This window comes from Scardinius erythrophthalmus (assembly GCF_964197995.2).
Source record: "Scardinius erythrophthalmus genome assembly, chromosome: 15".
NCBI classification, from domain to species: Eukaryota; Metazoa; Chordata; class Actinopteri; order Cypriniformes; family Leuciscidae; genus Scardinius; species Scardinius erythrophthalmus.
The window spans coordinates 31,440,335-31,461,633 of NC_138235.1; the positions used below are offsets into that span (position 1 = coordinate 31,440,335).

The 21,299-nt window shown below is 36.7% G+C and overlaps 1 protein-coding gene across 2 annotated transcripts in view; it reads left to right on the forward strand.

The window, feature by feature from the left end:
• chchd6a (coiled-coil-helix-coiled-coil-helix domain containing 6a) overlaps window positions 1–21,299 on the forward strand; it is a 76,186-nt gene that overhangs the window by 27,487 nt on the left and 27,400 nt on the right. For both annotated transcript variants that reach the window (XM_081386308.1, XM_081386307.1), the window contains one exon: window positions 12,034–12,104. In XM_081386308.1, coding sequence (XP_081242434.1) covers window positions 12,034–12,104 — 71 coding nt within the window. The remainder of the gene's footprint in view (window positions 1–12,033; window positions 12,105–21,299) is intronic.

The following is a 21,299-nucleotide window of genomic DNA, read 5'->3' on the forward strand; positions in this document are numbered from 1 at the left end:
CCAAAGGGATCAGAAGCTGGCAATAAAAGGCGCACAGAGTGTTTGCAGTCAGGCTTTACTTGCCGTGTGACACAGTCAGACCACGGGAGAGGGATAATGCAGGCAGTTGGCATGTCTGCTCAGACTGCTGTTACCCCAGCAGGAGGTTTTTTTTTTTGGGAGGGGGGTATCTTCGTGACAGACCTCTGAGAGGTGTGGTGTATCCATCCCGCTTCACCCGTTTCCCGTCGATGGCAGGTGCGGCTGAAGAAGTCTATCTCTGCAGCGCAGGCGAGCCACCGCAGGAACGTTCTCCACACTGCAAGTGGCGAACGCCTTTAATCGCAGTAAAGTGGCATTCCCACCCCCCCACTTCTTTTTGAAGGTGGCACGCATAATCGCCTAACATCCATAAATTCTGCCAAAGACGGTGAGTTAGCACAGCTGAAAGCGAAAGCTGTAAACAGCAGCATTCCGACACCATTTTGAATTAGCGCTGGCGCTCCCTAATCCCGCTAAAGCTTCTCTAGTCAACTCATGTCTGCGTCCCGCTCTTAGCTGCTTCGCACTCTCAAGACAAGATTTTTTTTTTTGATTGCCCTGCCGTTTTAGCCTCCCCCGCTTCGCTCTTTCTCCCTTGTCACTAGTTGCAAAGCACTTGAGCGTGGGTACGAGATAATAATCCTCCTGAAAAACTGGCAGCTGGGCTGACGTGCTGTCAACGCGAGCCCTCGTTCTAGAAATTCCCTAACCGACTGCGGCAGGCTTCACCTGGACGGAGACGAGAGTGGCAGATATCTGGACCTCTTTGGCCTGGGGCACCAGCACTGCCAAATCCTGAAATTAATTTACTTCAAAGTATTTAAAATTTCAGTTTTATAATTCTTAAGCAGAATTATACATAATTCCATTTTTCATGCTGTGTTGAGTATACGCTGATGTCAGGGGCTGCAGGGGCTTAATAGCTTGTTGACTCTGTAATGGCGAGAAGCTGGGAGGTGGAGCAGCATTACAATCAAGAAGAGGACTTTTTGCATACGTTTTTGCTGTGTTGCATCTCAGTATGGTAATGCAAAAAGTAAACGCTGATGAGTTGACAAAATGTTGTGTTATGTTGCATCTGCTTATTCAGCCTTATTAAATTTTCGTATGTATCTTGCTTGATTCAGTTATATAGTCGTCCATAAGTAAATCTGGACATGGCTTTTAAGATGTAAACAAGGCCTTTCTGACATAATATCCATTTTTTGCTGTTCTAAGTGAAGACTATCTACTACATATTTGCAGGTGGTTTAAGTCAAACAGATCCTGACCTACATTGTTGTTATTTTTTTTGAATAATAATTTGTTACCCACAATCCTTTTTGAAAGAAGTCTTGTATGCTCACCGTGGCTGCATTTATTTGATCAATAATACATTAAAACAGAAATATTGTGAATAATAGTCATTTGTTCATTTCTAACATAAATCTATAGTGATGGTCAGATATCATTATCTTGAAATGAGGGCATGGAAAATGTCATAAAGGCTTTGAAAGTATACAAATGTTGTAAATCTCTATGTTTCCTTTTTTAATACATTTAAAATTTTCAGCAGTGATTACTCGAGTCTTTAGTGTCACATGATCCTTCAGAGAAACCTCAAGAAACATTTCTTATTATTTTCAATGTTGAAAACAGTTGTGTTGCTTAGTATATTAGATTGTCAAAAGGGGGATGCCCCTAACTAAAGTTTATTCTAGTCAACTAGTAGTCGTTCATTCAAGCCATTAGTCGACTAATCTCACATTTATATTAATTTAATTACTAATTACTAAAACATAATGAGCCTTTTAACACATAGGCATAAGCCTATTCCTCACTCAAGCGCACACATAAAGATTGCCGCAAAGCACCGGCAAAAGTAATGATTATGAATGTGTCAGGAAAAAATAGCAAGGAGATTTTAATTTTTATTTATTTATTAGTACATTTTAATTATTTATTAATAAACTACTGTTTTCCGAGTCAGTGTAGGATGCAAAGATGAAGTTGACGATGCTGACTGACATACGGATTATATAATCAGAGAGTATTTGTTTTTGTATTTTGTTCTTGTTTATCGATGGCCGATAGTGAAAATAATAGCTTTTATCGGCCAATACCAATTGTTGGCCGATACATCGGTGCATCTCTAATATATAATTTTTTGTTACTGTATATGAGTGTACAAGATTATCATATTCTGTTTGTCTAAAGTCTAAAGAATTAAAGTCTGTCAGTTCACTGATATAATCCAATTGTTCTGCCGTTTTATTCCATGCATTGCCCCTGATGATTATGTAAATACTTAGTTAATGCACAGGATTACGTAATAATCTGTAATCTGTAGCCTCAATTGTATCTTACCCATTTATGCCTTACTAGGATAGGTTGTACCTTATGTATAACCGGTGCAATAGGCCCCAGATGCAATGCCTGGTCCTAGTACTTTATTCTGTGTAAGTGCCACAAAATGTAACAAATTGAAGTTTCTTTTTGATAGTACACTAACATGGTTTACTGTCATAGTGGATGGTTAATGTTTCGTGTCCATATATTTCCCAGTGTTGATCCCTGTCTGTCACAGGAAGTGCTCGTCCTTAGGAGGAAGTCTTGCAGCAAATGCACCCTGCAGTGAAGCATAGCTGCCCGATACAGATTAAAATGCTGATTGGATTAGAAATGCAGCGGCTGTGACTGAAAGGCAAGGGTGTCACTGACGGGTAGTGCCAGGCAAAGAGGAGAATGACAAAGCAGGTGCCAGCTGCGTGATTATAACGCACAAATCCTTTCCTGCTGAGATGCTACAGGAAGGGACGCTCTGTGCTAATGCATGCGAGGATGCGAGAGAGGGTTTTCATTTCGGTAACCCTGATCTTTCCTCTCCGTGTTCTCATTTAGTCACTTGTTCATTTCAAACATGAATCCATCCAGTGTCAACTGCTGTATTGAAGCTGTGATGATGGTCAGATATCATTATCTTGCAAAGAAGACATGGAAAATGTCAAAGGCTTTGAAAGTATCCAAAGGCCCCACGTAAATCTCAACAATTGCTTCAGATCTATACACAAGTGTTTTTCATTTACAGAATTAGTGTCCTAAGCTCACTGGCCCTGGCAGGAAAGCTCTTGTTATTGAGGATTAGTTTTGTTTTACAGCATTAAGTGTTTCCCGCTGGCATGAAAATGACCCTGAATTGAAGATCTGTCAGGGATTGCTCCCTGAAAGGATAAAGGGATTCAGGAAATGTATTTGGGTCAGTGTGTCGGTAATCCTGCTAGACTGCATCATACTCAACAGTTTTCACTCTTTTTTTTTTGCATATAATAAAGGATCCGCCCACATGCTATTTAACACTTTCTACAGCTTCAAGCCCTCAGAATGAGATTCAGTTGATAATGTTGCTGGTGATGGAGAGCATTTTTATGAATACATTACCGCATGACCGCCCACATTTACACGTCAGCAATGCCTATACGGTGTTCAGAAATGTGGCCCGCCCATTTTATATATATATATATATATATATATATATATATATATATATATATATATATATATATATATATATATATATATATATATATATATATATATATATATATATATATATATATATATATTAGGGCTGTCAAACGATTAATCGCGATTAATCGCATCCAAAATAAAAGTTTGTTTTTACATAATACATGTGTGTGTATGGTGTATAATTATTTTCTATATATAAATACACACACATGCATGTATATATTTAAGAAATATTTGCATGTATATACTGTGTATATATATTAATATTATACATAATTTATATTATATATAAATATTTTATATATAAATAACACATTTTCTTAAATATATATATGCATGTGTGTGTATTTATATATAGAAAACAATTATACTCCGTACACAGACATAAATTATGTAAACACAAACTTTTATTTTGGATGTTTTGACAGCCGTTTGACAGCCCTAATATATATATATATATATATATATATATATATATATATATATATATATATATATATATATATATATTAGGGGTGTGCAAAGCAGCCGGTATTTGTATCTGTATTTGTATTTGTTGAGAGGGGAAAAGTATTTGTATTTGTATTTGTATTCGAGTAAAATTCAAAATAGGTGTAAAAATCCAGTTTTTTTGCGTTACACTTCTAATTTACGTTATAGTGTAAGTATTCTTTAATTATATCCATTATAATAATTATGGATATGCAATATTGGTTGATGTTTTTCCATAAATCCAGCAATGAACATGTAACAAGGAACGTCATTGAAAAGAAAATAACATAACAGCCATTACATATGTTAACGTTACTCTGTCAACAGCCTATTGTCTAAATTACCGAGCTAACAGAGCTACTAGTGTTGTCACGGTGCCAAAATTTCAGTATTTGGTACCAATACCTGTGAAAATCCACGGTTCTCGGTAACAATTTCGGTACCGAAGCTTAATTTAGATTAAATTTACATATATTAAAGCGTATATCACGGTTACAAAGATGGAAACTGTAGTATTAAAAACACTTTACAATAATATTCCATTTGTTAGATAACATTAGATAAAATTACCTAACAATAAACAATAGTTAGGCTATATACTGTCGCAATTATTCTCCTTGGGGTTAATTTAAAAATACATTTTTAAAATCAAAAGTTAACATTATTTATGTTAACATTATTTAATGCACAATGAATGAAGTGAACAAACATGACCAATCAAGTATTTGTATTAAATAACATTCACAAACATTAATTAATGTTGTAAAAATATATTGTTCACTCAATGTGTTGATGTTAGATAACGCATTAAGTAACGTTAATGAATGGTATCTTATTGTAGTGTTACCAAACAGGAGATAAAACATGTTTTATTTGACTTGACTGTACTTTTATTTAATCCAAAACTGCATTCATATTTAATTTTAAAAGAGCTTTTTAAACCTGCTAAGAGTTATCCAGCCAAGAATAAGCCTAGAACTGCTTTTCTGACGGATAATGACATAATGACGGCTTTTTATTTCATTTCTCATCTCCATAAATATATCTAAAGCTAATGCAAGGGCTAGAAATCAATGAATTCTTTGCTGATACTTCCTCGTCATCATGAAGAGCGCAGTTCGCACCGTTTTCTCCTGTCCACAAGCGCTTGCCCTCCTGTGGCGTCTGTCGTTGCTATGCAGCGCGCCGCTCGCTTCTATTATAAGCGCGCTTGCTGCGCGCCTACATTTGAAATCTGCACGCGCAAAAAACACGCTATGTGAACTACCCCTTATGACAACGTGACATTAGCCTAATCCAAAATATTTCAGCCACCACATCAGCAGCACCGCCGGTCGCCATGTCTCATGAGGAAACGCAGCTTTTTAATATAAAGTTTTTCTTGTTCCCGAATACAAATATTTTTAAAAGTATTTGTTCGAAATAAGTATTCGTAAAAAACACATTATTTGTGCCTTTCCGAATACCGTATTCGGGTTCGGCTCCACCCCTAATATATATATATATATATATATAATTTTTTTTATTATTATTTTTTTCTCCTTTTTTTCCATTTCTTAAAAAAAAAAAAGACAGTATTTGATTTGGAAAAATCTCTATAGTGCAGGAAGCAATATTTTTGCTTCATGTGATTTACTGTTACAAAAAGCCTGTAAATTTAATTTCTATATGTCTCATTTGATAATGTGTGAAGATGGCGTTTACATAATATTGAATTTGGCATGAAACTGAAGTTGCGGAAGACTTTTCTTCCCTATTGTTATGGAATTTAGTGTGAAGCGACTTCTCAAACGAGATAAAAAAAGGGCGGGACTTGATTTTGTCTATCGGGAATTGATTGGATGGCTGTGATTTGCTATTGGTCGATCTCATTTGAGTGACGGGTCGTCCCGCCTGCTTGCCAGTAAACGTCATCAGAGTAGAGAAGAAATGTCATAGCAAGAGAGAGGGAGGTTATTTTGATTAATGATAACAAGGGTACATTCATTTAAATACAATTATGTACACCGATAAATCACTTACAATAAATGCTGCAATATTCCATGAAAAAAACATGAATAGTCAATTTTGATTTCATGCTGACTTCAGTGACACAGCATTATGGAAGTAAAATAATGTCAAATGTTTTTGAAATAAAAAGCCTGTTGAATTGCACTACTTGAAAAAAAATAGGCATTGCATTAACCATGCTTGCATTTTAATGCATTGTATTTTTAGGGCTTGCATTTTTATGGGCTGAAATTCAACATAGTTGAATATTTAAGCTGTGAATATTTCAATTAAAAACATTTCAAACACATTTTCATTATTAAAAATTCAATAACCCATATTCACCTTTCATATTTCACTTCAAAATATTCAAACTGTTTAAAAATACAACCTATAATATTCAACAGGCAATTTTTGGTCCATTTTATTTCGCTTTGCAAAATTCGCTTCCACTAATTCAGTGGTTCAAATTCGACAGTAAATTCAACGGAACTGCAGGAAAAGCAATAGACTACCGAGATACTCTCCATCTGCTGTTAGTCGACCTCACCAGCAGGTGGTGCAAAAGCGCGTGTTGTTGACGAAGACAGAGCGACAGTTAGAGCAAGCCATTCATTCATAAAATGAAAATGAGCTGTGTCAGTATATATGCGGAAAAGATGATAAAGACACAAAAGCTGTGTTTATGTTTCATTCAATAACTTGTTACTTTCCCTGTGTAGCATGTCATCAGCTTTCTCTACATGAACAGGATTATAATCGGTTTCCCTCAATATACCTGACACTCGAGGATTCCCCTTCTGTCGGGACAAAACGCTTAACGTAGTTTATGGACTAATACAGAGATATAAAAGACCAAACTTGCACCTTATTGGGGATGTAGGCTGTAGGCTACTATATAGGCTCGATGGACTAAGAATATGAACGTAACGTGCAAAGTTTCATGCTGAGCGTTTCGTGATATAGCCCAGGGGTTCCCAAACTTTTCCATGCCAAGGCCCCCCAAATACCACTAGGTTCTGGCCAAGGCCCCCCTTTTGCAGGATGTGTTATTGAACCCATCGACAATACTACGGCACGTGTAGAAATAAATAAATAAAACATCTAGGTGAACATCAGATTATGTGGTGGTGTTTGATACCAGAAAGATTATGCACCGATTACAATTTTCAAGGCAGATTCCGATTTTTCATTGAGTTTAACCTGCCGATACAGATTTTAGCCGATTCTGATTTAATTTTTTCTTACCACTTTACAGCACACACAAATATTATATATATATTAGGGCTGGGAATCGATTAGAAAAAAATAACTAATTACTTGCACAATTTGCTGTAATTAATTGCAATTAATTGCATTTCCTCCAAGCTTGTAATCATCAATAATTAAAACTTAGAATCACCAGAAAAAAAGGAACAGAAAATAGCCCTATATTAAAATAATATTAAACATCAATATATCAATGTATTATTCTTTTTCAATAATCAATCAACATAATCAATTTAAGATTTTTTTTTTCAATTTTTTTTTTTTTTTTTTTACTAATTATAAAAATAAACTATAGTCCTAAAAAAGCTATTATTACACAGAGCATGTGATCAGAGCAGGTCATTTTAAAGGAATAGTTCACCCAAAAATTAAAAATTCTGTCCTCATTTACTCTTCCTCAAGTTGTTCCAAACCTTTATGACTTTCTTTCTTCTGCTGAACACAAAAGAAGATATTTTGAAGAAAGTCAGTAACAAAACGACTGATGGACCCCATTGACTTCCATATAGGAATAATAAAATACTATGGTCAATGGGGACCAGCAACTGTTTAGTTACAAACCTTCTTTAAAATATCTTCTTTTGTGTTTAGCAGAAAAAAGGAAATCATACAGGTTTGGAACAACTTGAGGGAGAGTAAATGACAGAATTTTCATTTTTGGGTGAGCTATCCCTTTAACATTGTTGCCCAGCATGCATAACAGCGCAGCAAACAGAAGTCTAGAGAGAAATTTCACCTTATTTGAGCGGACTTGCTTTTCCAGTGCGTGATCGGTACATGATTGGAGCGTTTGGGCCGTGAACGACAGAGCAGAACGCGCAGCGCGCCGACACACACACACACACACACACACACACACACACACACACGGAACGGAGAGTGCGGCGGCGCACACGGAGCGGAAAAGACCCGCTCATTAAAGCTGCTCGAGAATGAAACCCGATCCACATATTTTCGGCTTTTTAATAGCAGCCGCAACAGGAAATCATTAAAACGAGGCAAAAAAAAAAGTGCTGCGTTAAATGCGTTATTTTTTTAACGCGTTAAACATTTCAAATTAATCGCAAAGATTAACGCGTTAATTCCACCAGCCCTAATATAGCCTATATATATAATAAAACACCACTTTTACCCAAACTGATTAGCCTAATAAAAACAAGTTTATTTTCTATAAATATTTTTGTCTTCATTTTCTTTAGTAGGCTATGTCAGAAAAGAAAATGAAGACAAAAATCCTACTCCAGTTCTTGTTCAAACACACTATAGGCTACATGCAATATGTGCATTTTAGGTACTTTTTGTGTGAAATCATATTTATTTTGTCCATCAAAAGTGTGCCTTCACTTTAATTGAGCGTGAGCAGCACAGCAAAAATAGACTCGGTGCCGAAACCCTCCGCTTCACTACTGCTCATGCGACGCTCCTGCTTGACGCTCACGCGCTGCTCCTGCTCGCAGTGTGAATGAATCGCGCTGCTCGCGCGCCGCTCGCGGTCTGAAACGGCCGTAATTCACAAGGTTTCCTACATGTGCGTTCTATGTGCATGTGTGATGCTGATGTTGCGCGATCATGTTATTCATGCGGCGCCTGCGTGCATTTGAATCAGCATATGTCAGACTGAAAATCACGTGAAAATCGGCCAATTCTTGTCACTAGCCGATCAATCAGTTCATCTCTAAAATATTAACATTAAAAGTATAATGTTAAGATAGGCTATGCAACAAATTATTATAATGTTATTTCATAACAATACTCATATTAGCAAATATTTAATATTTTATATAAATATATATTTTTTTTACTTTTTTCCGCTTTTTTTCCCCAACTTGCTGCGGCCCCCCTGGCGGCCCCCCAGGGGGCCGCGGCCCCCACTTTGAAAACCCCTGCATAAAATCAACACTTGATCAATACTAACACTTTCTCCTCTCTTTTCTCTCTCTCTCTCTCTCTACAGTATATATATATATATATATATATATATATATATATATATATATATAGTATAGGCTATGCCTACGTGTATTGCATTAGCTTAAACTGGGAAGAGTCATAGCACTTGCATATTGTTGTCCTCCTATTGTTAGTTTAACTGTAAATCGCTTTGGATAAAAGCGTCTGCTAAATAAATGACTAAATGTAGCCTAATAAATGTAAAATTGGCTTGACTTTGGACATTCGCACATTTAGGGACCGTCTCAAAAGTTGCATAAAACATTGGCATACACGTTTCTAACTTCAATAGCAAACTTTAATTTATTTGAATAAATATCAAAAATCCAAAGGGTGCGCATTATGCCTGACACTACATGAACACTTTACAGTTGGTTTTATGACTGTAAGTCGTTCTATTCAAATGCTATTGAAGTTAGAAACGTGTATACCAAATAGTACACTTTAGAGACGGTCCCTAAATGTGCGAATGTCCAACGTCAATGCCAGTCTATCACTGGGGAAACGCTCAGCATTAAACTTTGCGCGTTATTCTGAGTCAATCTGCTTGCCTGCGAGTTTGGTCTTTTATATCACTGTAATTAGTCCATTAAGCTATACGTTAAGCGTTTTATATGTCCAGCAGGGGAATCCTTAAGTATTGAGGGAAACCCTAATAGCTTGCATGCAGCACATCGCCACAATATAAAGTTAAGGCAACTAAACAACCAAGAGAAATATATGTCAATCTCAAAAATGTAATATTGGATCTGTATATCCGCATCGGGGAATAACATTATAATCTTGTTCAAGGTAGAGAAAGATGGTTGTAGGCTACACAAAGTAACCGTGAAGACACTGAATTTAACATAAAACCGCCGTCATAATAATCACAAATACACTTGCATTGCTGTTAAATGAGTTTTATGAATGAATGGCTTGCTCTAACTGTTGCTCTGTCTTCGTCAACAACACACGCTTTTGCACCACCTGCTGGTGAGGTCGACTAACAGCAGATGGAGAGTATCTCGGTAGTCTATTGCTTTTCCTGCAGTTCCGTTGAATTTACTGTCGAATTTGAACCACTGAATTTGAGGAAGCGAATTTTGCAAAGCGAAATAAAATGGACCGAAAATTGCCTGTTGAATATTATAGGTTGTATTTTTAAACAGTTTTAATATTTTGGAAGTGAAATATGAAAGGTGAATATGGATTATTGAATTTTTAATAATGAAAATGTGTTTGAAATGTTTTTAATTGAAATATTCACAGCTTAAATATTCAACCATGCTGAATTTCAGCCCATAAAAATGCAAGCCCTAAAAATACAATGCATTAAAATGCAAGCATGATTAATGCAATGCCTATTTTTTTTCACGTAGTGCAATTCAACAGGCTTTTTGTTTCAAAAACATTTGACATTATTTTACTTCCATACAGCATTAAAAAGAAGTGTTTCATTCTAAGGATCAGAGAGAGAGAGAGTGTGGAAAATGGTCATAGGTAACTAAATAATTATTTTTTTGGTGCACAAAATCTTGTTACATAAGTGAACATCAGGGGAAAAATAAAATGAACACAATAAATAACATTTGTTTGTTTTTTTGCAGGTTCTGTAAATGGCTTTGTATTTTTATAGCATCACAATCTGAGAAAGATCCCCATATTTCCTGTGTGTAACTAGTGCCTAACGCCTCATTAAAACCCTAAACATTTTAAGTGTAGTTGTCTTCGTGATCGTGCTTAAACAGCCAAACATTCTTCTACTGCAAGAGGTAGAGGTAGAATTAGAAAGCTATTAAACTATTAATTTAAATAATTCAGAATTTAGAGGTTCCAATGTCTATATACTTTAGATTTTGGGATGAGTGGAGCTTCATACACTCATCATTTGGCTCTTTTCCGTTTAGTTTTTTGCATTGCAGAAAAGAAAAAAAGAAACATACAAAAGAGTGTTCAGTGTCTCGTTGTGACTCACTTAAGTTCCATAATTGTTTCCCCAAGATGCATTTTCTCTCCCAATGGCCTTTTAAGAATATTTGCACTGCAAATTTTGGAATCAATATGAAATGTTTTTATTTTTGAATGAAATTGTAGTTTTTGGACACCAAATATCACCAGTCATTACCTAGGAAATCCAGAGTTCTTGCGAGAGCACAAATTGAATTTGCTCAGTGAGTTTACTCTAGCGTCAAGTAATGAGTAACGAGTAATTAATTATGCTCATTAAATATGCCCTTGTATCCAAGCTGCACCAATCACATCGGGTTATCTGATATAGGCGGGCCGGAGGCGAGCTAAACAGATGACGACAGCGCTGTGACGTTGAAGTCATTAGTAAACATTGCAAGATGGCTATGGATGAACACCAGTTGTTTGAAACGGCTTTGGCCGCTACAATGAACAACGAGTTAGACTTGGCTTTTTATCTAAAAGAGGAACAGAAGACGGTGCTCGAATCCTTCCTTTGTAAGAAGGGCGTTATTGCTGTTTTGCCGACTGGATACGCCAAGAGTCTAATCTACCAGTTAGCTCTGCTGGTAGCTAAGCGTATGGGGCTTATTGTTGTGATTGGTCGTAGTGTTATCCAATTGCGTGCAGTGAGATTTTCAAATGCATGCTTGGCACCGCCCCTCAAACTGGGCGATTTTCATTAGTCGATGCCAGACCATTAATCTTTAAGATTTGGGTCTGGATTTCCAGGCTAACCAATCATTAAAAATAAAAATAAAACTATTCTATACTATTCTGTCAGCTTTGTTCATTGTATAATCCTCCACTTGAAGGTTCATCTCATAATCAGTATCTTCTTTGTTTGTGTTGCAGAATGAGGAACGCTTCAAGTTGTCTGCTGAACAGTTTCACACTGCTGCAACAAGGAGTGAAGCCAATATAAAGTAAGAAGAGATTACAAAATTGTCACTTAATTAATCATAATGCAAATATTTTAAGATTAAAATAAGCGTTAGCAACATCTGCTTGTGTTCAGGGCAGCATTTAGCGTTAAGGAACAGTCAAAAGTTTCTTGCAACTAATTGTTTTTTATTTGATTAGCTAGAAAAATTGGACTTCAAAGAGTCCAAGATTTCTTTTTTTTTAGTTAAGTGGCCGTAAAAGTGAACCAAGTTTAAAGGTTCCAAGTTTAAAAAGTTGATGCAGACATTTACTAAACAAACACGCCTGAGAAAAAAAAGCTTATTTTGTTCCGGTTGATAACAGCCTCATAATAACCTTGACTTTCCTGAATAGAGATGAGATTTTTTTAGTGCCTTGAAGATGTTTCATTAAATTAATGATCATGTTGCCGGCAAGGTAAGCCTTTCTGCGGTCCTCTAGTTTACTTCCTGAAATACTCTATAATTGATGATAGGGTCAAAAGCAAGGCACCGTCGTAGCCTTGCTCCATTGATTTCAAAGGAATATGGCCTGGTTTCTATGGAGATAGGTAATTTCTGTCCCTTCTCGGCAAGTAGAATGAAAGCAAGTGCATGTGGAAGGAACAGAACATGCCAGATTCTCATTAACGTAAACGCGACATCCGAAGAGCCGACCTCCCCCCAAACATCGATTATTATTCTTTGCTATCATCTTCATGTTGTGGTCGCTATCTGTCTCTCTCTCACCTCTCTGAAGCCGGTGTGGAATTGGCGAAGTTGAATTGCATTTGCGTTTCATTAAAGCCAATTTCCTTCCTCCTATGCAGGAGACACAAGCATTTTGTTCTCTCTGGGTTCGAGTGAATCTCCAGCTGCTGTAATTAATGCAGATTGTTTGTAGCTCACCATGACCCCACCGCCGCCCAGAGCTGCTCGCCATTCACTGAGGCTGACAATTTTACTCTCTCTCTCTCTCTCTCTCTCTCTCTCTCTCTCTCTCTCTCTCTCTCTCTCTCTCTCTCTCTCTCTCTCTTTCCTTCCCACCACTTTTCTTCTGTCTCCACCACAGTCTCTACCTCTTTCCAGTCATTCTCTCTATCTCCAAATGTATTTTCCTTCTCTATAGGCATTTCAAAAGATTCATTGAACGAATCTTACCTGCTCCAAGATAAATCAGATCATTACCACATTTGTTTTTTTTGGGGACAAAAAATGTAATGGTTAAAAACTGAAAAAGGTTTCACACTGCATCCTCATCTTTTATGAGGGAATGAATAGTGCATTGCTGAAGAACTGTACTTACAGTGGTGTACACTGATGAGCAAACGTGTTATGACCAGTCACAGGTGAAGTGCATATCATTGATCCTCTCCTAACAAGGCCTTGGACCTTGGAGCAGCGGAAGAAGGTCGCCTGGTCCTAGTCTCATTTTCTTTTACATCAAAAACTGTCTGTCTATATGTGCGTTGTTTACCTTGTAAAGTGATGGCACCAGGATGCACTGTGGGATGACAACAAGGCGGTGGAGGGAATGTGATCAATACATACCTATAAAAATAATATAAATGTAAATGCTATAACTGTTCTGATAATGCAGTATAGGTCTTAATGAGTCTTTATAAATTTATTTATAAAATAGTAAGACTTATAAGTATAAATGGAGCTATAATTCATTGTAAGCATGGTCTTCATAGAAAGTGTTACCAAAATATTTCTTGAGCAGCAAATCAGCATATTAGAATGATGTCTGAAATGATCATGTGACATTGAAGACTGGAGTAATGATGCTGAAATCCCAGCTTTGCCATCACTGGAATAAAGTGCATTTTTATAATGTATTAAATTGTTATTTTAAATTTAAAAAATATTTGTTAATAATGCATTATTGCATTAATGCATTAATGATGATATTGCATTTTTCATCAAATAAATGCAGAATTTGTGAGCATAAGATAATTGAAAAAAGAAGATAGAAATCTTCTTGTAGTGTGTGTATATATATATATATATATATATATATATATATATATATATATATATATATATATATATATATATATATATATATATATATATATATATAAAATATTATTAATAATATCTTTCTTTTTTTCAGGTAGCTTTACTACCATACCGTCAATGCTTCAAAAACTTAAAATTAGTATTTTAAATTAAATTATTAGTATTTGAATTTTTCAAATATTGCACAAATGACTAATATAATCACATGTTTGTCCTGCTTAAGTGCTTATAAATGCATAGCAAATGTAAACTACTATGTAAAATATATATTTTAGCTTTCAATATATTATTCATCAACAGTTTACATGTTTAAATTTCTGAAAAATATTGGCTGATTTTTTTTCTATTGCCTAGCTAAACTATTACAGTTTAATAGTCCTTTTATTGTTTTGTCATTTCCTAGACAACAAATTTGCTAAAAAAGCATCAATAGCTAGCGACAGGTTAGCTAGCAGTTTAACTAGAATCCATCTTTTTTTCCAGTTTGATTGATTTCTATTTTGATTTGACTGATTGGTGGATGTCTTTACAGAGAACCCACTTTTTATATACAATTTTTTTTTTTACCCTCTCAGAGCGTGTGGTTAGTCTATTTTGAAATGGATTGTACATAAAAATAATTAGCTCTATGGATATTTTTGAAAGCCATTTTTCTTCTGGATCCCTTCTGTTATGTATGGCTGTTCAGCCGAACCCCCCACAGAACAAAGCACTGTGGGATCTTTTGTGCCTTAGCTAATTTTAGGGAGAGGAGGGCAATCACTCAAAACATTAAAATCCTGAATTCACCAGACGACTCTTAAACTTGACTTTGTTTGAAAATACAAAAATAACACTTTTGACCGTTAAACCTACAGATGGCTTGTGACTAATTCTCTCCCAGCATGCTTTGTGCTAGATTTAAAGAGGGATTTGAAACGATAATCTCGCAAGGCCGTCCCAGTGCGCGAGGTATCGTGTAGCATGGCAACGCGCCATTGAGCTCAGTTCGTCAGATCGAGTGTACGTGATTTACGTGTGTAAGTGTTTGTGTTAGCTTGTTTCCTCTCCTGTCCCTCTTGAGTCTCACAGGTTTTGTACCAGCTGTCGGTGAGTGCCAGTCTTGGGTGCAAAGATGGCAAAGAGGCAGTGCTTTGAGGCTATACAAACGATGTTGGCACCTGGGTAATGAGCTTCCCCCTGGGGACGTCTCATCTGCCAATCAGAGCACAGAAGAACATCTGTACATGACTACTTCAGTTTTTGTGTGTCTTTGTTGGTAGTGTATGACCTTGTTCTTTTACTGAAACAGCCGAGCTGAAAGCAGACTGAGGCGTCTCTTTAAAGTCGACATGAAATGGTGTTCGCAACCCTTTTTACTTTTATAATGAGATGGTGAAACGAGAGGAAAAAAGTGGACGTTTCGTGACAGAATAGAGCCAGATGTCTGGAATTTAAAGGTTAACACAAGGAAGTTTGTTTATGTCCAATGGATAGTTGTTGCAGGTTTTTTTATGAGTGCAGGTTTTTTTTTTTAAGAAATTCAGTGGTCCGCATTTTTAAAGGGTGTGGTTTTGTCAAATTTCAATATGCATCGATTGTGAAATATCTGAAACGGTTCCAATTCTCCTTTTTTGCAGTATCAATACACCAATACTAGCTGCGTGTTCTCACTCTCTTCTCTCTGACGGCGAACTGATACACACCGGCCTCCTCTCACTGACTCATTCACTCCGGTTAAATAATGCTTGTATTGCGCATGATTTTACTCATTCTCGCAGGTTTCGCGCACTGCTGATCTATATAAGTGGCACTCACATAAAGCCAAATTAATGAATAAATTCAAATGAACAAATTATCTGTATGGCGGTATATATGGCAGTTTTTCCCGTGGTATCGAAAATGGTATCGAATATAGATATTTTTCAAGGTATTGTAAGTTGGAAATTCCAGTATTGTGACAACACTACTTTAGCATGTAATGTTGATGTTTGGGCATGAAAAATGTCTGCAAAGTTACAAGTCACTCCAAAGAGAGCTATTCTCTATATCAGTTTGATGCCTTGATGCCTTGATTGTAGTTTTTCTTCCGGGAATGTACACGTCACAATATTCCTCATTTAAATAATAATTTCCGCCTAAGGCATACACAAAAAAAGTGGTGAGGCCTGGTTGTGTTGCGTTAGTAGTGTGTTTAAACTCACAGTTATGGTAAGGGGCGTGACATTTCTGAAACACGCACAAAGCGGTTGACCAATCACAACACACTGGTCCAGCCAACCAATCAGAGCACATTGTGCTTATCGGAAGGAGAAGCTTCATATATACCAGAACTAAATAAAGCGTTACAGGCAGACTTGAGAAGAGAGGTGCTGCAACAATGTAAAATATGTTTTTTTGAACATTCAAGCATGAAAACCTATTCTAGTACACCCTGGGAAAAAAAGAATTTGACAAAGGGCATAATAGGTCCCCATTGATTTTAAACATACACTGATGAATTGCACATAAAAAGACCAAGAATGTGCGTTAACAAAGTAAAAATTAGATTAATTTTAATATCCACGTTGAGTTTGAATTTGAAAGATTATAATTGCAAATCTGTTCTTTCCTAGATTCTGCGCCAGCTTTGGTACAGTTTGTTCAGTCTGTTCAATCCACTTGTTGGCAGTTATATTTCAGAGAGCTTTAGCAAGCATTTTTGCTGTTACCTGCGTGGAGCTGATGTTTTAATCCTGGTTTTAATCCCTGAGGGTACAGCAGCCTCCAGACCCCCGACTTCTGGAGCATGACAAGGCTGCCGTTTAATCCTTACGCGCCTCTCAAGCCTCGAGCGGTTCAGGGTCCCTCTGTCGTTTGCCTTTCCAACACATGGAGTTCTGAGACAGCCACGGCCCCGTGGCCATCCTGCCCCATTCCCAAGCGAGGAGTGCGGTGGATCTGATATCTTAAATTGAAAACGCCTGCTGAGGAACTGCGATCCAGCCAAGGCGAACTACCAAACCTACAGGGCTGTTAAGAAACTCTGCTGGACCTGTCAGTCAGGGATATAGACTAGGCAGTGCAGAGGGGTGGATTGTGTTTGAATGTATTTGCTAATGCTGAGGCTTACTGCATGTAGTTGTTGGTTATTGTAAGTGAATGAATCCCACACAGAAATATCCTGGTCATATTGCAAAATGCTATATGCATTTTGTTTTTGTTTTTGCAATATGCATCTTCAAATGCAAAAGCCCAGGGGTCCCCACACTTTTTTGCTTGATGATCTACTTTTAAAATGATCAACACAATGAGATCTACCAACTACCAACTAAAAAACACAGTTTAATAAAAAAATAAAAAAAAACTTCAAATGCTTGTTGCTACTGCAGTAGTAGTACTGCATGTAATCTTGTAATTAAGGAGAAAAATAATAATAAATGTTCATTGTTGATATTCAATTTTAACACTAAACTCAAAATACCTACAACATTTTGCCTTATTCTGATGACTTGCACTGACTGGAATCAGAGTTTTATATAATCCGGGCAGAAGCTGCTGATAGCTAGTCTCAAACAGGCCTCCACATTGTCATCAGTCATGGTGGACCGGTGTTTTGATCATTTTCAAACAGTTTATTTTCAAATGTTTGGAATTTATGAATGAATGAATGGCATTTGTGTACGCTACCGATTCCGAATACTGTTAGCTTCACAATTTTGCGCTCTGTTCTCCGAAGCTCTTGAGCTGGAAAGCAGAAGCAGGCTAGTTGTCATGACAACCGAATAAACAAAAATCGCACCTGGTAAAAATTCATCCGTCAAGTGCAAGTTATACAGAAACTAAAAGAAGGAAGGACAATGCTATATTTATTTTTATTCAAATTTAACAAAAGCATATTTTAAAATTATGTGCGATCTACCAGCATTGTCTTTGCGATCGACTGGTAGATCGCGATCGACCTATTGGGCACCACTGCAAAAGCCGCTTAACGCCACATGCTTAACGCCACATCCATCAAAAATTCAAACCTGCTAAATCCCAGCCTCAGCCCATTCAGAAATACCGGTTCGTTAGTAGAAACCTCTAAACGCCACTTCCCTTTTCCAGCAAAACAGAACCAATCAGAAGCAGAGCCGATCCTGACCTCTCTGGGGCCCTATAAGCACAATTCTCCTACCTGACCCATGAGCCATATAAAACCATTTGCCATTGCTACACATACCTGACACCCCAGTGATCCCACTACAATCCTCCCTCCTTAAACTAGTACTAATGAAAATGTCATTCCTGATATCAGAAATAGACATTGTTGCTAGAAAAATTACATTCTTACTATCAAGAATTCACATTTTAAATAGTAAAAAAAATATTATTGATATCAAAAATGCATCCTGCGAATGAATAAAAGCTAAAATGGCTTGCCATAGCATGTCACTGTTTTAAATGATAAAAGCAATACTTGATACTTTATGGTTATTATTTACTGAGGGATGTGCATCCATATTGACCAGTATGTCCAGCCAATCAACATTTTAAATGCAATATAACCTATAAATCAATAGTCAATGTCAATACATTGCTTTCCATCTTGCTTTATTGCAGAGTTGTAACTAAACTGACTTGTGGACTAGATAATTATTGTCTTGTTTTAAAACTATGTGCGCCTATAATGAGGAGTGTCATCACGCCCATATTTTACTGGTCCCCACAGATGTTTTGCTGGAAAGTGCGTGTTTCATTTCGTGCACATGCATATGAACGCATGTTAACGCGCGACACAGTTATCTTTTCCGAGCTGCAGTTTATAAACAAACACCGTTACCCTTTGTCATTTATCAAATGTAATAAATAGTTGTATTTCATTCTCACTTTTTTTTGTCAGGCACAAAGTCACAGAACACAACACTGGAAGTGGCCGGCATTAGCAAGCAAGACACAAAAGATGCACTGCCCAGGGGTTAGCTAGACAGACAGACTAGAGAGTGATGCACATCAGCTTAACTACTGTTCTTTGCTGACATCAAACTTGGAGAGGAGAGAACACAAGTCTGCCTGATTGCTGTTCCCGCAATTCACTCTCATGGTGTTTTTTTTCTCTCTTTTCATGACCAGAAGGATAGTTCTGCTTAATTTTCTCATCGATGTTGTCAAGGCGCTTTGACACAAGGGGGAGGCGGGGCCTTGAGTGATTTGCGGGGCCCTACGCAACTTGCGTAGTGTGCGTATAGGGCTGATCGGCTCTGATCAGAAGACGCAAATCGAATCACATGATTTCAAGATTAATGATGGTGTGCGTTTGAGCTGGCCTTCAATTGTCGAGCTCCAAGTTTCTATCCTTTTTTTATCCATCCTAAACAAGATGGAGGAGTATGATGAAATTGATGAACCTGTGGTAGTTTCAGTTACTGGCAAAAGGAAACGTCGTCAACCTCATAATTCTGCCCATTCTAATGCTAAAGAAAATCGTTACAGTGGCAATGACAGGATTTTGCGAGGAGCATTTAAACACGACACTGTTTCATATGCAGCTGTAACTGACAGAAAACGGACATACCCTACATTAAAGAACAGCTGTATTCCACCCGCGACAAAGTGAACAAGATGGGTTTTTGAAACAAAAAAAAGTTTTGCAGCAAAAGAAACTCAAATTTGTTAAATACCAATGAATGGACTAAAGTGACATTTTTGAAAATAAGGCATTTCAATAACCGACTAACAACCTTTTCATTGCCGTTAAGGTGAAATTACTGAACCTAAACATAGGAGCCTGATAAAAATGTCAGACGGACTTAGAGGTTTTTGCATCTGAAGTCAGTTTACTTTTGGGTGAACTATCTCTTTAAGAGAATAAAGCAAAGAAAAAGAAGCAAACAAGAATAGTCAGAAATGCATCTGGTCAGCGTCATGCTTGGTCTACCTTCCCAGTAAACTTTCTTGCTCTGTGGCAGCCAATTATATAGCCATAGCCAGGCATTTGTTGTTGTTTTTTGCTATGGGCGATGTTTGCGGTCTCTCAGAGGAAAGGCCCTCATTAGAGGAGCTCTTGGCTGGAAGGGTGGGTGGAAATGTGGGATGACTAGACTGTGGGTCACAAGTCGTGCTTTAGCACAGCCACAGTAAAGCACATAATCAGAAGTCTTGTGCAACCCAAATAAAATTAAAAACCAGCAGTGTTTTTTTTCTCTCACAAAAAAATACTTTTTTCACACATGCCAGGTTTCTGGTTTGAATTCTGATGATACTTATCTTTTGGCCTTCTTTTTTCACCTTGCTATCTTCGCTTCATTTAAGATGAATGAAGAACTTTATTTGACCATGATGAGTCACCGTCATCATCGGTAATTTACTTTTTGCAGTTGCCCCTCTTTAAGACTCTTTCACTGGTATTTTAGACTTGTATTGTAACGTTCATTGTCTTCTGTAATTGGGGGTGGTGTGGCCTAGGAACGTTCCATCTCCACCAGGAACGATTCATGAACAGTCACCGGTTGTGCCTTTGAAGACTTTGCTGTAATCATTGACAATTGCTTTTCAGTCAGGGTAAATCTCATGAAAACTTGTCCAGATCACATTTTAACCCTAAAAATCAAGTGGAAAATGTATTATTAGTTATTTTGTCTGCATTTTGATATTGTTTTCATGACATTTCACCCTCCCCCCCATAATTCTTCTTATCGTAATTTGTCCAGATATTTTACTTTAGACTTGTTTTTAATTCCCATTATTCTCAGCGGTGATTTTCGTTATATTCTCATTACAGAAATACAGTATTTTATTGTTGTATTACAGAAAACATTAATTCCCCAAAATTAAATAAGCATAAATTAAAGAAATACCATGATGGAGCATATTAAGGATTAATAATTAATCTGGTAATTATATTAATATTAAGTTTGCAGCAATAATATTATTTTGCTACCATTTTAATGTCAATATAAACATTAGCATTTTTATATTAATATTTATATAAAAAATGAATGACTGTTAGCATTATGCACTCTTAATTAATATTAATAATAATATCAATGTTAATATTAAAATTAATAATGCAACAAAAATATCCTGTTTATAATGTCTGTTTATCTTAATTTTTTTTTTCATCAAATATTTATTATTTTTCATCAGTCACATTAATGCAGGGTTCACCAAACAGGGGTTTGTGAGATGAAAAGCTGAAGTCTTATTAGCTGCTTGTTTCAGAGTGAAGCATGCAGCGCATTTCTTTCATTATAA